Below are 16,341 nucleotides of genomic sequence, written 5' to 3'. Positions count from 1 at the left end.
CAGTGGTTGGCCACCGCGCCCGCCCGTCAGTCGCGTCGGCCGGGGTCAGAGTGCGCGGAGGTGAGTCGGTGTGTTGTGGACTCGTGGTGCTGGCTGCCGCTGTTGAGGCGGCCGGGAACGGGCGGTGGGGAGCGGGCGGAGCTGGCCTTGCCTCTGCCTGGCTGGCGCCGCAGTCGGCGCGGGCCGCGCCCGCCGCCGTAAACTGCCCCGAGCGCCTGCTGAGGCCGAGGGAGACGTCGGGGCCTGCACCTGGAGGGAGCCTGCCGCGCTGGCCCCGAGGAGGGGGCGTTGCCATGGCGACAGCCTCTCCCGCCGCTGACGGGGGGCGGGGGCGGCCCTGGGAAGGAGGGCTGGTCTCCTGGCCCCCTGCCCCTCCCCTTACTCTCCCCTGGACTTGGATGGGTCCGAGTTGGGGGCAACACCCTGGGGTGGGTGATGGGGAGAGGCCCCCAGATTGGGCCCTGGTTAATGCATGCGGGGTGAGGGTCGCGGCGCGCACACTATGTGCAACCTGGGGTGCTAGCCCATGTGCTCACCCTGGATGCATGATCTACTGAATAACGTTCGGGCTGAGAGGGAGCGGGGCAGGGCTTTGCAAGACCGACTGGGTGAGGTGATTAAGGGTGCTAACTTCTTACTTAGGGCTACTAGGGAAGAGCAAGAGGTTTGACCACAGAGGACATAACTCAGTAAAGAGGTGGTAGATAGAATAACCCATTCTTCCCTCTCCAGCACACACACGGTGTTAGCATTTTACCTATTTGTAAATCTGTAGCAGTGGTAGTAGCGATGGTAGGAGTGAATAAGGGGCCTAACCTAGCTAGCTTTCTGTTTGCTTTTCCTGCAAATGTTCCAGCAACAGGTGTTTTCTTAAAACAAAAAAAGCATGAACTTGGATTAGGGCTTGACTGTGAGTTCTTGCAAAATGTAACTGCTCCTAGTTGACTTGGAAGATGCTGAATGTGGCCCCTTATGGGGGGTTTGGATTCTGCCCTTAGGGTTGGATTTTGCAAATTGATAATGCCCATCGTTGTCTCTGCTCTAGGTCTCTGGCCACCTCTATGGTATTAGCTCTTATCAGACATTTTATCATTCTGTGAGCTGAGGGGCAAAAAAACACGAATCCCATTGGTTAAAAACTACACGCTATTTGAACTATAGTAGGTTGTGATTGGCTGAATTGGTTCTTGATTGTAGCGTTTCTACCAGAAATTGGCTTCATCAAATTCTGCTTTATTCTGACTTTATCATACATGGCATGCCTTGTTTTAGTGGGTTCGTTCCTGGAGCTTAAGTATATTATACCTGAATCCCCTACCATTTAAAAGCCAATTTATAAACAGGGACTTGGAGTGTGACTCCACTAATGTGTGTGTCTGTGATCTTGGTTAGAAACCCACTTGGCTGCCTTTCCTCAGAGAGGTGGGGTGTGGGGGAAGGGAGCTGCCGGGAGGTGATTGATAAGGTTTCCTTTATGGATTCTGTGGTGCTTCACTGGAGCTCAGAGCACTTTGGCAACTTAAGCACTCCAAATTAAAAGCTCGTTAACAATTCCTGCCCAAAGATCCTGTAAATAATCGGTTAGCTAGGTCCTAGAGCTTGGCTGAGAGCTCTCCTTCCAACTTGAAATTTCCAAATAAAAGTGCCTTTATTCTCTTTCATTTTGAAAAGTGTATTCTTTGTGGTCGGTTAGGTTGGTGAGTGGTCTTTCCTAAGGGATTTGAGTAGATTAAAGTCTTAAATGTGTAGAGTGGTAGACAGGAATAGATTGGTTCCAAACCTAAGTGTTTCTTTGTGCAAAGGGCATTGCCCACTTACAGGAGCACCTCTGCAGCTTCTAATCTTCTGAAAGATCTAAATTAGGTGATGAGTATGACAGGTGTCCGTTAATGATTTGACTTAGGGTTTGGTTACACTTTGAATTTCTTAGGACTTGAGGTAGACCTGGAGGTATCCTGCAAGTATTTAATGGTCTATTTGGCCATTTGCAGTAAGACCTGTGGGTTTGTGGCAAACAGCCCCTCCTCCAATCCTGGCCTCAGTTCCTGAGTTCTGAATATTATCAACCTTACCAGTTACCCATCCTCGAGTAGACTAGGATTCTGGTGTTATCCTGAGAGACACCACTTCATGGCCATCTTTCTCAGTCCAAGCTCAGATATTATAAATGTTTAGTGTTTCTAGGAGATAACCTCCTTATGAAGAGAAGTATGCTACCAGAGAACATGAAATTCATCATTCCGAAAATATATGGTACTATATATATAGCTTCCAAAAGCTCTGTTCAGGCATTGTTCTTCCATATAGATAACTTATCCCAAAGTAGTTTTGAGTTTAGGGGCTTGAGATTTGGACCCTTAAATTGTTTCAAAGAGCAGCAGCCCCCTGGGGATTTGATCCTTTATACTGAAATAGACTTGTTGCAGAGATGTGTATTTATCCACAGCATTGGGGCTTTCCAGCTCTCACAGAACCTTCAGCATCCCCAGCTGGCAGTCTTGGCATCTTCGAAGTAAGGAGAGGTGAGAATCCTGTTGCATGGTCAAGTTTGGCTTGACTTCTTTCTTATGAGTATTTGGGTTTGGAGGGTGAGGGGATGGTGGTTGGTGCAGACTGTTTTTTTCTGTAGCTTTTTTTGATAAGACGCCATGTGCTCAAAGACTACTGAAATGTACCAAAAGTCTATAAAGTGGTGATAGTTGGAGGTGGGTTATCCAGACTCCAGTTCTGTCATGATTTCTTTGTGGGCATTGCATGAGTGCCTACTTTAGGTTCAGGAAGGTTGAATACAGCCAGAACAGTCTTTCATCCTGAGAAATACACAGCTTAAGATAATAGGGAAGAACACATTCATTTGGCTTTGATAATGCATTTGACCAAGGCCTTTGGGATCTTGGTTTGATTTGGATTGAGAGTCATTGTTGGGTGAATGGTTAATCCCAGTCTATCCATTTTATAAGGATCAGGACTGACTAAAAAGGCAGACTCTGATGATTGATATCCAGGATATCAGAAGCTGTTTGTTCAATAATGAAGGGCCAGGTGCTTTGCTAGGTCCTGGAATTGTAGTAAACAAGACAGCTGCTGTCTCTGATGCCACAGGGCTTACAAATTCTGGGGAGAGATAGATAGTAAAGAAGCAGTTATGATACACTCTGGGAGTGCTATGGTAGGGTAAGTTTGGGTGCTTTTGGAGTACTCAGAAAGGTCCTCAACCCAGACCTGTAGGCTCAGGGAAGGCTTCTCAGAGGAAAGAACCCCCTCATCTAGAATTAGATGAAGACATGAGGGACCAAGTGTGAATGAAGGTCAGAGTTTTGTTGGGTTTGAGAAACTGAATTTCAGTGTGATTAAAACGTAGCATACTCAGTGGGCAAGGAGTTGGAGAATATGATGAGAAATGAAGCAGGAAAGGTAAGCAGAGGCCAAGGCCTTTTAAACTTTTAGGATTAGGTGATGGATGGAGAAAAAGTTAGACTAGTCAGGAAAAGAGTAGGTCCTTTTTCTGTAAAGGACCAGATAGTAACTATTTAGGTTTCATGGGTCTCTGTCACAACTATTCAGTTCCATTCGACTCTGCCGTTACGGCATGAAAGCATAGTATGAAAATGAATGAGCATGGCTATGTTCCAGTAAAACTTGATAAAAACAGGTGGCAGCTGGATTTGGCCCATGGAACACAGTTTGCCAACACCTGGATCAGACTATCATAAGAGCAGTAAGAAGCCATTAAAAAGTTTTAAGCTGTGTACTGATGATAAATAGATTTGTGTTTTAGAACATTTGCTCTGATTTCAGCGTTAACAATGGACTGAAGGGGATGATACTGAAGGCAGAGACCAGTAAGGAGCCTGTGATAGTTACGTTGGCAGCATTTTATATTTACCCCTTTGAGGCAGTATTTTGACACTTAAAAATTGGGTACAACTGAAATTTTGCATAATGTATATACTGGTTCTCTTTATTAATTTCCTGGCCATTGACTAGAGCTTAAAGCATGTCTACCAAAGGAGTTGGTGATACCAGCTCCTATTTGACAGACTAGAAAAGATGTAGGAAGGGGAAGTAGGTGTAGAATGAGTGAAAAGGTTTGGGGAAGTCTTTTCTAATCCAAGAAGTAGGGAATAAATGGAACCCTGGTAGGGATGTTGGTCTTAGGGCTCATAGCTTAATGTCAGTTGCTTTAAACTTTTTGAACTATACAAAGAAGGACCCATTTTCCTAAGCTTTCTAGGGAATTGTCCTCATTTTGTTATATGTCGTACTCAATCTTTCCTTTCCTTGCTTGTAGCAGACTGATGACCTTTTTCTGTTTTGGGGACTGTCTCCTGGTTCAGATATGATGGTATATGCCAGGCACAGGAGCCAAATAAAGTATCTGTTGAGTGCCCAATGAATTGTCTTTCTCCTTCTATAAGCCTGCTTGCATTGCTGGAAGGAAGTCTGTAGGTTTCTGAAAGCCTATATTATGGTGTTTAGGTGACCTTGGGCAAGTGACTTATCTCTCTGAGCTTTACTTTCCTATCTGTAAAATGCAGATAATGGGACTTAATAGGGTTTGTTAAAGGATTTAATGAGCTAATGTATGTAAGGTTCTTAGCACAGTGTTTTAATAACTTTTGTCACTAATAGTATTTGACACAATTAATAATTTTTTTAAAAAGCAGCCCTACAATAGGGTGAGTTGGCCTTTGGCTTAGTATGTTTGGGGGCCTCACAGTTGTCATTAAGGCCATATGATAGAAACATAACCACTGGTGATGGCAGCCAGTAGACAGGAGGAAGTTATAACTAATGCAAGGGGCCACTCTTCATAATGGAAAATTTTCAGACATCAGGAGTCCAGAAAATCAGAACTTTCTTCAGGGTAGACCTTAGCCCCAGTACCATCAGTGAAGTGAATTGAGTGAGCAGCTACCTGAAAGAAATTCACCAAAGTGTGACCAGTCATTTCTCCCATTTGGTTAGGGTCATTTATTAGTGTTTCCACCCTTGTGGCCCTACATCTTCATAAAGTGCCTCTTGAATGTTTTTTATTACTTTTCACCATCACTCTAGGAATGAATCAGGTGGTCAGTATTATTGTCTCTGCTACCCTTGTGAAGAAACTGAGGCCCATGAAGGTTAAGTGTGTTGCCCAAGGTCATGCTATAAGGTACTGTCAGAGCTAGTGCAGATTTGCCTCCAGATGAAATTGTGTTAGTTTATTGCTGTGATTTCTCTTCCTTCAAGTGAGAGATATGTAGTCATTGCAGAACTGCAGACTGATGCATGCTTTGTCCAGATGTGCTAGAAATGATTTGGGTCCCACTTTATCCACTTGGTCCTGTTGGGTTTTAATTGATGACTGCTTGGACCAGGAAAGCAGATTCCCTTTGGGTCATTGTTTTTAGCCCCTCCCTCTTTGGGGACATTCTTGGGGGAGCCTTGGGTTACAAGAGATTGCTTTGATATGTTCAAAATTGTGCCTTGTGCCCCACAGCTACAGGTAAAATCAAAAGGCAGATAATTTATGGGAGTGTCAGAGCTGGCCGCTGGCACCTCAGGAGGCCATTAGTATGCCTGTTCAGACCCTCTGTGTCCTTGCAATTGATTCCTCTTTGCATGAGCTTGATTTGGGAAGCTGTAGATCTGTGGGTAGTGATTGGATGTGACAGTCCAAACACCGGTCCCTAAATTAATCCTTTTAATAGTATTCCAGCACTAAGGCAATGTGGTGTCTCTCTCTGTCTTTAACTGGGGAGGACAGAATAGGGTGGGCTAGGAAGAAGGAGAAAGAGAAAAAAGAAGCTTTGCTTGGGGCTTAGGGTGTGCTCTGTTCTAACATGTTCTGATTCCAGAGCACTTGAAAAATTTGGGCATATTCATTCAACAAACATTGATTCACACTAACTTCGTTCCTGGTCCTGTGCTGGGTGCTGGGAATACAAAAATGAGTAAAATGTGGTCCTTGCCCTTAAGGATCTGTGTCTATCTCTGTGTTTCTTAGATTTTTTTTTAAAGTTTATTTATTTTTGAGAGAGAGAGAGTGCACGTGCACATGTGTGCGCACACAAGCAGGGGAGGAGCAGAGAGAGAGGGAGTCACAGAATCCGAAGCAGGCTCTGTCAGCAAGCAGCTGTCAGCTCAGAGCCGGATGCAGGGCTCAAACTCACCAAGTGTGAGATCATGACCTGAGTCAAAGTCAGACACTTACCCAACTGAGCCACCCAGGTGCCCCATTTCTTAGAGTTTTTAAACTCCTGCACTATTAAGGTGGAAAAAAAAAATCTTATGCTTTTCTTTAATGCTACTTGAAATTTTAAAATGCATTAAAGGGTCTGACAAGAAACAAGTCAAAGAAATTATGCTTTTTTACACACACATGCACACATACACATACCTATACCTGCTATCTTACATCCTTCTCACCTAACTCTGAAAATTATAGTAGGAGAAATAGATTAACTAAAATTTTACAATATAGTGAAACAAAAGTTATGAAATAGGAGCAGAATGTGTTACTGGATCACATTTAAACAGTTAGCTTTCTGATGGAGTGTCAGAGAAAGCTACTAAAAGGGAGTTTTGGGCTGCATTTTGAAGAAGGAGCAATAATTTGCCTGGTGAAAATGGAAGTAACATTCCAAAGGAGGGAAAGTAGCATTTGCCAAGGCACAGATTTGTAAAAGGAAACATCACATCTGGGGACCTGAGCAAGTTCTGGTTGTCACCCTGCCCCTGCCAGTTCCTCTGCTCCTCCTCTGGAATTGTGTTTGAGAAGAGGCTTTGAGTTTCTTGTGCTACAGTTGTTTTAATCCAAGGCACCACTTCCTGTTTCTGTTTTTTGTACCCAAGGCTGCAATTTGTTTTTCTTGTTAAAATGTAATAAATGTATTATGATAACAAATTTGGGTGATTTTGGACAGACTTATCATTGCTTATGGTTGAGTTACTTTTAGTTAAAGCCACACCTTAACTCAAAGGAAAAACTGAAGTTGATATGCATTTTTAGCCCTTTGGATGATCTGGGACTCAATCAAGTAGGGAATGTGGGCCCTCAAACATGGGAGAGGGAATAGGGCCCTGAAGAACTGAGTGTCTCTGAGGCTTAGTTTTCTTGCATGTAAAATGGGAATACTGTTCCCCACTTTGCCTGAGAGTTGGGAGGGCTGAATGACATGAAATATGTAGATGACTAACACAGTGCCTGGCTTATAATAGATTTTTCAGAAAATCCTGTTTTCCTTTCCTCTTTCTCATGCCTTAACAATATTAGCTCCCTTCTATTGCATACTTTCAACACACCAAGTGCTTTATATACATTGTGTGGTTGAACTGAACCCCAAACAGATAGGTATCATTATTCATTATTATAGTTATTGTTATTAAGAATGTATGGTAGAGAGGTGCCTGGTTGGCTTAGTTGGTAGGGCATGCAACTCTTGATCTTGGAGTCATGAGTTTGAGCCCCATGTTAGATGTGGAGCCTACTTTAAAAAAAAAAAAAAAAGAAAGAAAAAAAAGAATATGTAGTAGAGTCAGGATTTCAACCTAGACTTGTCTAATTCCAGTGTTTAAACAACCAGACTCCTTGTTTCTCTACCCCTGTTTCCAAACAGGATATGGGAGGTTCTTAGTACCTCTCTTCTGGTGTCAGATGCTGTCTACAAGTGTGGGAGGTACTTAAAGGGATACGAGTACATACTATGCCCTTCCTCCATTTCTGTCCTATTTATGGTGTTTTAGGAAACAAACCTTTGCCCTTCTCATGTGCGATGGATGTCACAACTGACTTGTAGGACTTTGCAAAGAAATGTTTCCCAGCTTTGGCCCCCTGAAGGAGTTGGCCCAAACAACTGGGTGTGGCTGGTAAGTTAGCAAACAACAGGCAAATCAGTCACTTCTTTTTATGTGCTGCCATGAGCTGCTGAGATAGCTAATTGAAGAGGAGAGTAAGCCTCCTGTGGCCTGTGACGTTGCCATCAGAATTTGGTGTTCCTGAAGGTCTCCAGGACTATAGTGACTATAGCTCTCCTGTTAATTTGGGGTTAGCAGCTTCTTCCGAGGTTGGGAATGGTCTCCCCAGCCCTGCTTTGGAGCAGAAGCAGCTGTAGCTACAGGCTGAGGGAGTGACAGGTTGTAGAGAGGAGGAGAGTGTTTTGTTGAGGTGAGGACCTAGCTTTACAGTTCTTGCTTCCATTCCACTTTGGTGCCATCAAAAGTGGTGCAGAGGTTCTAAGGCATGTCAAGCTTTGTTCTGCCTCAACCTGTAGCTTTCAGCAGACTAGACCAAGCCCTCAGGCCCTTGGTCTCCACTGTGAGACTGCAGAGAAGCTTGGGGGTTGGGCGGTGAGGTCTGTTCCTTGTGTTGGGACATTGGTCTGAAACCCTGGTATGGGAGTTGGGAGCCTTGGATTATGTTGTTGCTTCCTATGTGAGTCTTGGGCAGCCCTTTTCTCTTCCTGGAGCTCATTTTCCCTAGGTGGCTGTACTGTGTCTCCCATTAGGTTTTCTTTCACCTTGGACAATCTGTGATTTTCACAGAAAGTGCTCTGGCAGCAAAGATGCATTCATTAGATTGAAGATTATGACTTTTGAAGGCAAGCAGTTTATTTATATTTTTCCCAGGCTATTTTTATCTGCCTAATACAGAGCCTGTGACTGAGCAGGTTCCAGACAGGTATTACCGTGTTCTCTGTTGATGCCTCTGTGACTCAGGTGCCTGAGCACTTGTGATACTAAAGGTCAGTTTGGGACAGGGACTTACCCTAGGACTAGGAACTGGGGAAGCTGCAGCTGTCTCAGGTGCTTATAGTCAGCTGGACTCAGTCTGCCTCTAGTGCCTTAGAGTTTCTCTGGAATGTACTCCTGCCTCCCAGTCTGGTTTTCGATGGAATGGATTGAATCCAGAGATGGTATAAGCCTATGTATACCCTCCTCAGAGATTCCAAATACAGGTGACCCTTGAACAACACGGGTTTGAACTGCACAGATCCACTTAACGGTAGATTTTTTTGCCCCATAAATACAGTACAGTACTGTAAATATACTTAAATATATTTTCTCTTCCTTACAATTTTCTTAACATCTTTATCTTTATTGTACAAATAACATATAGATTACATATGTAAAATATGCATTAGTCAACTGTTTATGTTATTGGTAAGGCTTCTGGTCAACTACTCTTCGTAGTTAAGTTTTTGGAGATTCAAAAGTTATAGGCAGATTTTCCACTGCGTGGGGGCAGGGGGAATTGGTGCCCCCATCTCCTGTGTTGTTCAAAGATCAACTGTATTTGCAGTTGGGGAGATGGGGTGGGAGTAGACCACATATTTCATGATAGCCTTCTCTACTTTCCTATCCCCCAGGTTCCTGTGGCCTGTGTATGTGTATGTTAAAGAATGGGCCCCCTCCCTTTGCTCTCTCTTCCCCCCTCAGTAATGGAAGGCTATAAAATGTCTATTTACCCAAGACACCAGAATGACTCCTCTGTGGTTCCACTAATCTGGTGATTTGGTGCTTCTCTGGTCTCTCAGGTAAATACAGATTGAGGCTTTTTATAAAGGCATATTATTTCCCTCATTAAATGTGTGTTTTGGCACATGCGTTATTTACCTGACCGACAGTAATGGCTGCAGAGGAGCCGTTGGTGTCTGTTGTGTAAATACTCTGCACAGAGACCATCCTCCAGGGGCTGTGGCGCAGACCTGTTTCTCCAAATCCGGCTGGCCCCATGGCAGTCCCTGTTTGCCACTGTCCTGTCCCCATTGGGGGCTGGTCCTTTCATTTTGAGGAGGGAATCATTTATTTTCCTCCTTGCCATAGGCTACTTACTACTTTTATTGCTAGGAGAAGAAAAAGGGTGTCTGAGAATAAATGTGTTTAAATCTTGGTCTCTGATGAAAGATGGTATCGAATACATAGAATCATAAACTGATCTTTTGAGTTCTGCCCCTTGACTAGATACTCAAAGTCCCAATTGATGATACGAGTTACAGGCTTATACTCTACAAACTTGTGACTGAAGTATAAACACAGGAATAGGAAAGGGGAATCCCTAAGATGCCAGAGGGTGCAAGACCGATGGGATGCCTCTGCAGGGTGTGCAGGGGTGTTTCCTAAGAAGGCTCTAATGGTGGCAGGAGTGCCCAGTGAGGGGCCATTGAGTGGGAGCTCTTATCATGGAGACTTGATGCATTAAGGGCTGGCTTTTGCTGGCCTCCCTGCTGAAGAGAGCATATAGCCTACCTTCCATGGGCAATGTGGAGAGATTGCACCCTCACGTACCGTCTGTTCTCTCTCCCTCTTTTAAACCACATTGCAGCATATAGATTAAAATCATTTTTAAAAAGTCTCAAATAGGCCAAATTTACATAAAAGTTGGAGTTAGAGTACAAAGAATTTTTTGTGGAACTGCTTGACAGTTAATGCTGACCTAATGCCCCATCACCCTGAATGCTTTGGGTGTATTTCCTCCATGCAAGGACATTTTCTTACCTAACCACAATACAACCAGCAAAATCAGGAAATTAATATTGGTACCTTACCTCATTCTAATTGTCAAACCCCATTCCAGTTTGCCAATTGTCCCAGTAATGTTCTTTTGTAGCAAACTGATCCAGTTCAGAATGTACATTGCGTTTAGTTACCAAGTCCCTTTAACCTCCTTTAGACTTTGCTCAGTAAAAGTTCCTTTACATTCATAACCTTGACACTTTTGAAGATTACAGGCTAGTTATTGTGTAGACTGCCCTTCAATTAGGGTTTGTTGAATATTTTCTCATGTTAGACTTAGATTATGCATCTTTGACAGGAATATCACAGAAATGATGCTTTCATCTCATTGCATCCTATCATGTGGTGCACTGTTTTCATTTATCCCACTATTGATAATGTTCATTTTGATCACTTGATTAAGGTGATGTCTGCCCGGTTTCTTCATTGTATACTTCCTGTTATGATTAATAAGCATTCTGTGAGGAGATAGTTTGAAACTATGTGAATATCCCTCATCAAACTTTAATTAGTTAATTAATTTGTGCTTTATAGACTCATGGTTTCCTTTTTAATTCAATGCAGTATCTATTAATATCATTATTTATTTGCCAGTAGGAGTCCCTTCAAGCTGGCCTCTGCATCCTTTTGATAAGTTGCCTTCATTCTTTGAGCATTTCCTTGCTTTTTGGCCCTAAAACAAGATGTTCCAGACTCATCTTGTACTTTCCCTGCCACAGAATCAACCATTTCTCCAAAGAGCTCTGGTTCTTCCACTGAAGAATGTTGTTTGGAAGGCAACTGGGTGCTAGGTGTGCTCATTGCTGCTGGAGTGTTGCTGCTCCCTGGCCCTTCAGGAGACAGAGCTAAAAAATATATGTGTGTGTATATTTATATATTCATACTCATATTTACATTTAGCTTTATTCTTATGTGTTATATATGTCTGATACCATGAGTTTCACACTGTTTCCTTCAATTTCAATTTGACACCTTGGATTTTTTCCTCTTTCCCTACTTGAATTACATCCTCTAGCCATGAGAAACCTGGTTCTCATTACCCTTAATACACATCCTTCTTTGATCAATCCCTCTGTATGTAACCAGTCTCCCATTGTTGCCATTGCTCTTTCCCTCTCTTGACTGCCTCTTTTACCCTGCCCATGACTCCCTGCATCAGACTTGCCACCATCTCCTGACCCCTTGCCATGCCTTCCACACCCTACATGGGCTCTGACATGCTACATCACACCTTCCTGCCTCTGTATAGTTGCCTTCCTTACTCTGCTTGGGCTCTGATACCCCCCACCCTCACCCCAGACTCTTCTGCTCCCCCACCTCAACTTGTAGATACCTGTCTTCCTCTGCCACAACTAATGGCTCTAAAACCATTAGATTGAATTTTTCAGGAAAGGAAGAGGAAGAGCTGCTCTTTGTTTCTTGACTCAAGTTGGACTTGGTTTTTAGAAGTAAGGGAAGTATGGAATCCAGTGATTACTGATAAATGGAGGCCTGGTCTCCTGTTGTCTATTCTCAAGACTTGCTACAAGAAAAACTTGTTGATGTGGGTGAAATCAGGTGAGAAGGCAAGGCCTGCAGGCAAGAGGCTTTTGGTCATCAATGTGTTGTTCGTTGAAGGGATAGGACACAGACAGTATGATGTATGGGGGGTCTAGAGCATCCTGGGCATGCAGGAGATTTTGATGTTACTCTCTGAGATTGCCTTATGTATCATTGGATTTATAGGCCCCAAGTATGAGGATCTGGGCTTGGCCAGGTGGGCATAGCTCAATAGAGTGTAACTCTAGTGGTAACTACTACTTACTAGTAGTAATACTAGTAGGCTAATATTTATTGAGCCCTTATGTGCCAGACAATGCTCCTAGTGCTTTACATCTGTCCTCTCATTTCATTCTCACTTGAGTAAGAGCTATTATATTTGTCATTTTACAGGTGAGGGTTTGAAGAACAGAGCTTGCCCAAGGTTCCATGGCAAATAAGTGGCTAAGCCAGGATTCAAACCTGGAAGCCCTACTTAATCACGATGCTTAATTGCCTATAGTATTTGGCAGATGGGGTCTGGTTGACTGTATATACTATATATACTATATATACATATTGCCAGACATTAGGACTCTCTAAAGTCCTTATCCCTAGTCTGACTTCAGGGAGTTAGAGAAGAGTTCTAAGGCTCTGAGGGACTTTGGATCCAAATTCTAATGCATTATCTGAGCAGACTGGTGTCTCCCATCTCAGCAAGGCCCCCAGTATTGTTCGGGGTAGGTGATGTGAAGTTATTTTGGATTCTGGCTTTCAAAGGGATATTGGCCTCTTTGCCTTTCCAAGGGATTCTGTAGTGAAATCCAAGCTAGCCTTTGTCTACCCTGAGCTGAGGGGTTTGGACTGTGTTTTGGAAATGCTGTAAAGCCATGGTGTAAAGCAGGCGCTGTGCTCTGTAGGATCCACGAAGAACTTAAAATACTTTTCACTTTTCAGTCTTAGACCCTCTGAATCCTCATGGAATCTCACTACAGGGATGGGGAAATTGAGGACCCACACTAGCATGTCTCCTAATAAATATGCAGGCAAGTTATGGTAGGTCATTCAGTGAGTCAGGGGAGAGCCAGGAGGTGGAGTGATACTTGCCATTGTCCAGGCCCGCTCAGGTAGTAGTGACCTCATTGCTTCTGAGTATGCTCTGGACTTCACAGGCTACTACCCCCTCAACCCTGCAGGAGGGGGCCAGTGCCCATTTGTGGCCTTTCAGAGGCAAGCTTTTGGCTCTATTAGAATGGGGCTTCAGAAGGCATAAACTATGGCCATTTCTGCATTGAGCAGTGAGATTTCTTGTTTGACTTTGAGGATTAAAGTTGACGGAATTTGAATGTTGGGTGTAAGAGGGGTAAACACAAAATTTCTTCTTTGTTCCTTTTTATTTTAAGGAAGTTTGAGTTATTTGTGAGTAAAACTTAGGCTTTGATTTTTATATTTAGTTAACCCTCTAAGGAACAGACATTCTGCAAATTTTAAGGGAAAACTTGAAAAGTGATTTGGATTTTTTTTTTTTTTTTTTTTGCACATGTTCACTCAGAAAACTTTACTAGACTTTTTTTTTTTTTTTTTTTTTTTTTTTTTAAGCAATGCTCCCATTACTGCCACATCTGGGTTTTCTCTTTTTCTTCCCTATTTAAAAAAAAAAAAAAAAAAAAATCCCACAGTCATTCAGGGCCTCTAGTAGTGAGTATGTCTAAAGGCAGCAAATGTGGAGGCCTGAGGCTGTTGCCAGCTGTGCTCTCCAGGCGTCATTCATTCCCCCAGGGTGCCACTTACTGGTGTGGGGGCTGGGGAGTCACCAGCAAGCTCCCCTGTGATTGGCTGTGTTCCATTTCACCTTGGGAGAAGGGAGGAGGATATGTGGAGATGTGAGACAGGCTGGAAGGCCAGGGGCAAATGGTTTGTAATGGAGCTGAGGAGAGAATCTTGGGCGTTTTCCACTGTTTGTCTGAGTCTCCTTAGCTCCCAGGACTGATTGTGCAGCTGGGTCACCTCATGTTACTTTGGGAACCTTAGCTCTATGTTAACTGTTGCCACCTGAGAAATGACCACAGAATTTTTTTCTCTCTTCTCTTTTGAACTTTAGAGCTCCGTTTAAAGATGAAGGCCAGCGTTGCAGGTTGTTTTGAGAATGATCTTGGAGACTCAGAGCTGTCATAATGCTGCAGCGGCCAGTATTAGGGTCTTGAACTTCAGTAATAAATACTGTTGATTTAGAAAAGGGGCCCAGAAACACTGGGGAGTGGTTCATGTTGTGTGACTATTCCTGAAGACCAGATGGAACAGGGCCACAGTGGGAGGGGAGTAACCCAGGCTCTTTGTTCTTTTTTTTTTTTTCTTTCTTTCTCTTTTTTTTTTTAAACTTTCCTCCCCTAAGTTTTAGATGCTTCTGGATGTTCAATGCTAGCACCTTTACAGACTGGAGCAGCTCGATTTTCTTCATATTTACTTTCAAGAGCAAGAAAAGTGCTGGGCTCCCACTTATTTTCTCCCTGTGGTGTTCCGGAGTTCTGCTCCATATCCACCAGAAAACTGGCGGCCCACGGCTTTGGCGCATCCATGGCGGCAATGGTGCCCTTTCCTCCCCAGAGGTATCACTACTTTTTAGTGCTGGACTTTGAGGCCACGTGCGACAAGCCACAGATTCATCCTCAGGTAACTGTTGCATCATTGCTTCAGAAAAGGTGGGGTGGGCAAGGAGGGAGGGAGGATAGTCTTGCTTTTTGGGTTCCAGAGGAACTTTCTCATGTCTTCCTGGCTTTTAGCTACTCATCTGGAGTTCCTGCCTGGGAAACCGGACTTGGTTCAGGCATGCTAGGGTAAGGTAGACCTGAGAAGTCTCTGGAGAGAACTGGGCATATTGTTTCTCTCTGGTCTCAGCCTTTGGGAATCAAAATATTTCCTTTGGTCCCATCCTTTCTCTCTCCTTTCCCTTCCCTCCTTCCTTCTCCTGCTATTGCTGCATGTTCTTTTAAGGAATACTGTGGTAGTCAGCCTCAAGATGGCACCCGATGATCCTTGCCTCCTGATATTCATACCCTTGGTAGTTTCTCTCCCACACATCAGAGCTAGCCGTGTATAACCAATAGAACACAGTGGAAAGGACATTGTGTGATTTCTGAGGCTAAGCCATAAAAAGCGCTATAGTTCACCTTGCTCTTTTGGATCGCTCACTCTGTAGGAAGCCAGCTGCCATGCATTGAGGACTCTCAGACAGCCTATGGAGAGGCATGGGTGTATAGGAACTGAGGTTCTTAGCTAAAAACCAGTACCAGCTTGCCAGTTGTGTGTCTTGGTGCCGTCTTGGAAGTGAATCCACCAGCCCCAGTGGACATCTGACTTCAACCTCAGGAGAGACCCTGGGCCAGGCTGGTCAGCTGAGCCATTCCTGAATTCTTGGTTTGCAGAAACTGTGAGAGATAAGAAATGATTAGTGATGTTTTGAACCAGTGAGTTTGGGGATGATGTGTTTTGCAGCATTAGATAACCTGAAGAAGTACAACTGTTGGTCTGTTAGGAAAATTTCTTTGCTTCCTTTTTTTTTCTTAGTCATCAACTGTGTTCAGAGACTTTTTACAAACTTTTAAGGTAGTGCTACTAGGAAGCTTGGTTTAGCAGCAGAGAGGTACCTGTGCTTGCTGTTAGTTTTTGGGGAATGATTGGGAGCTGATGTGACAGTTCATTGTGGTGTGGGAACCTTGAGTATGCCCAGCTCTAGGACTGTAACTCTTCCCTATGGGGCTGGGCTATTAGGTGAGTAATTTTGGGATGTGTAGACATGTTAGTCTGGGAAAAGCTTTCAGTGGTAGGGTGGAGGGAGAAAAGGGGACTATAACATCAGGCACTTGGGAGACTGGAGGAGTGGGGTCCATTCAGAGATACTGGGTTCATTTCTCATGGTTGTTTTTTTTCCCATCAAGAGGTTCTATCTTTAGAATAGTAGATTATTTTCCATAAAGCAGATGCCACCACACTTTTACCTTCCTCTTTCTCTCTCCTCTTTCCTGTTCTACTGTCAAGTAGTGGTCTGTCTTTGGGAGTATCGGAATCAGGCCTGTGGAGGCTTGGGAAGACAGGAGCAGGATGAGGAGAATGTCCCGAGGGAAAGACCTTTGTATAAAAGGGAAGGAATGTGGTTTGGGTGCTACCTGAGCCACCCTTAACTTTTTTAGCGTCTTGCTCCTGCCCATGCTGTGGAGTCTTTTCTGCCTCCCCAAACTATTGGAGATTCTGTGGTGGGTGTGCCTGGGTGATGGGGTGGGAATTTGGGTTACATACGTTCTCTCGGGTTAGGAATCAGGGATCCGTATC

General features: G+C 43.9%; 1 protein-coding gene across 8 annotated transcripts in view; it reads left to right on the top strand.

Annotated features, from left to right (window-relative positions):
• The first annotated feature begins 38 nt into the window (after positions 1-38).
• The window catches only part of ERI3 (ERI1 exoribonuclease family member 3), a 127,920-nt gene continuing 111,617 nt past the window's right edge, over positions 39-16,341 (top strand). For 3 of the 8 annotated variants that reach the window (XM_042950771.1, XM_042950774.1, XM_042950772.1), the window contains exons 1-3: positions 71-428; positions 2,447-2,522; positions 14,408-14,685. In XM_042950771.1, coding sequence (XP_042806705.1) covers positions 294-428; positions 2,447-2,522; positions 14,408-14,685 — 489 coding nt within the window. In that variant the 5' untranslated portion in view covers positions 71-293. The other 5 variants (XM_042950776.1, XM_042950775.1, XM_042950773.1 and 2 more) reach the window with 5 other exon arrangements.

Source organism: Panthera leo, chromosome C1, assembly GCF_018350215.1.
Source record: "Panthera leo isolate Ple1 chromosome C1, P.leo_Ple1_pat1.1, whole genome shotgun sequence".
Classification (NCBI taxonomy): domain Eukaryota; kingdom Metazoa; phylum Chordata; class Mammalia; order Carnivora; family Felidae; genus Panthera; species Panthera leo.
The sequence above is the reverse complement of the archived record's forward strand: the minus strand, read 5'-3'. Positions and strand labels throughout refer to the sequence as shown.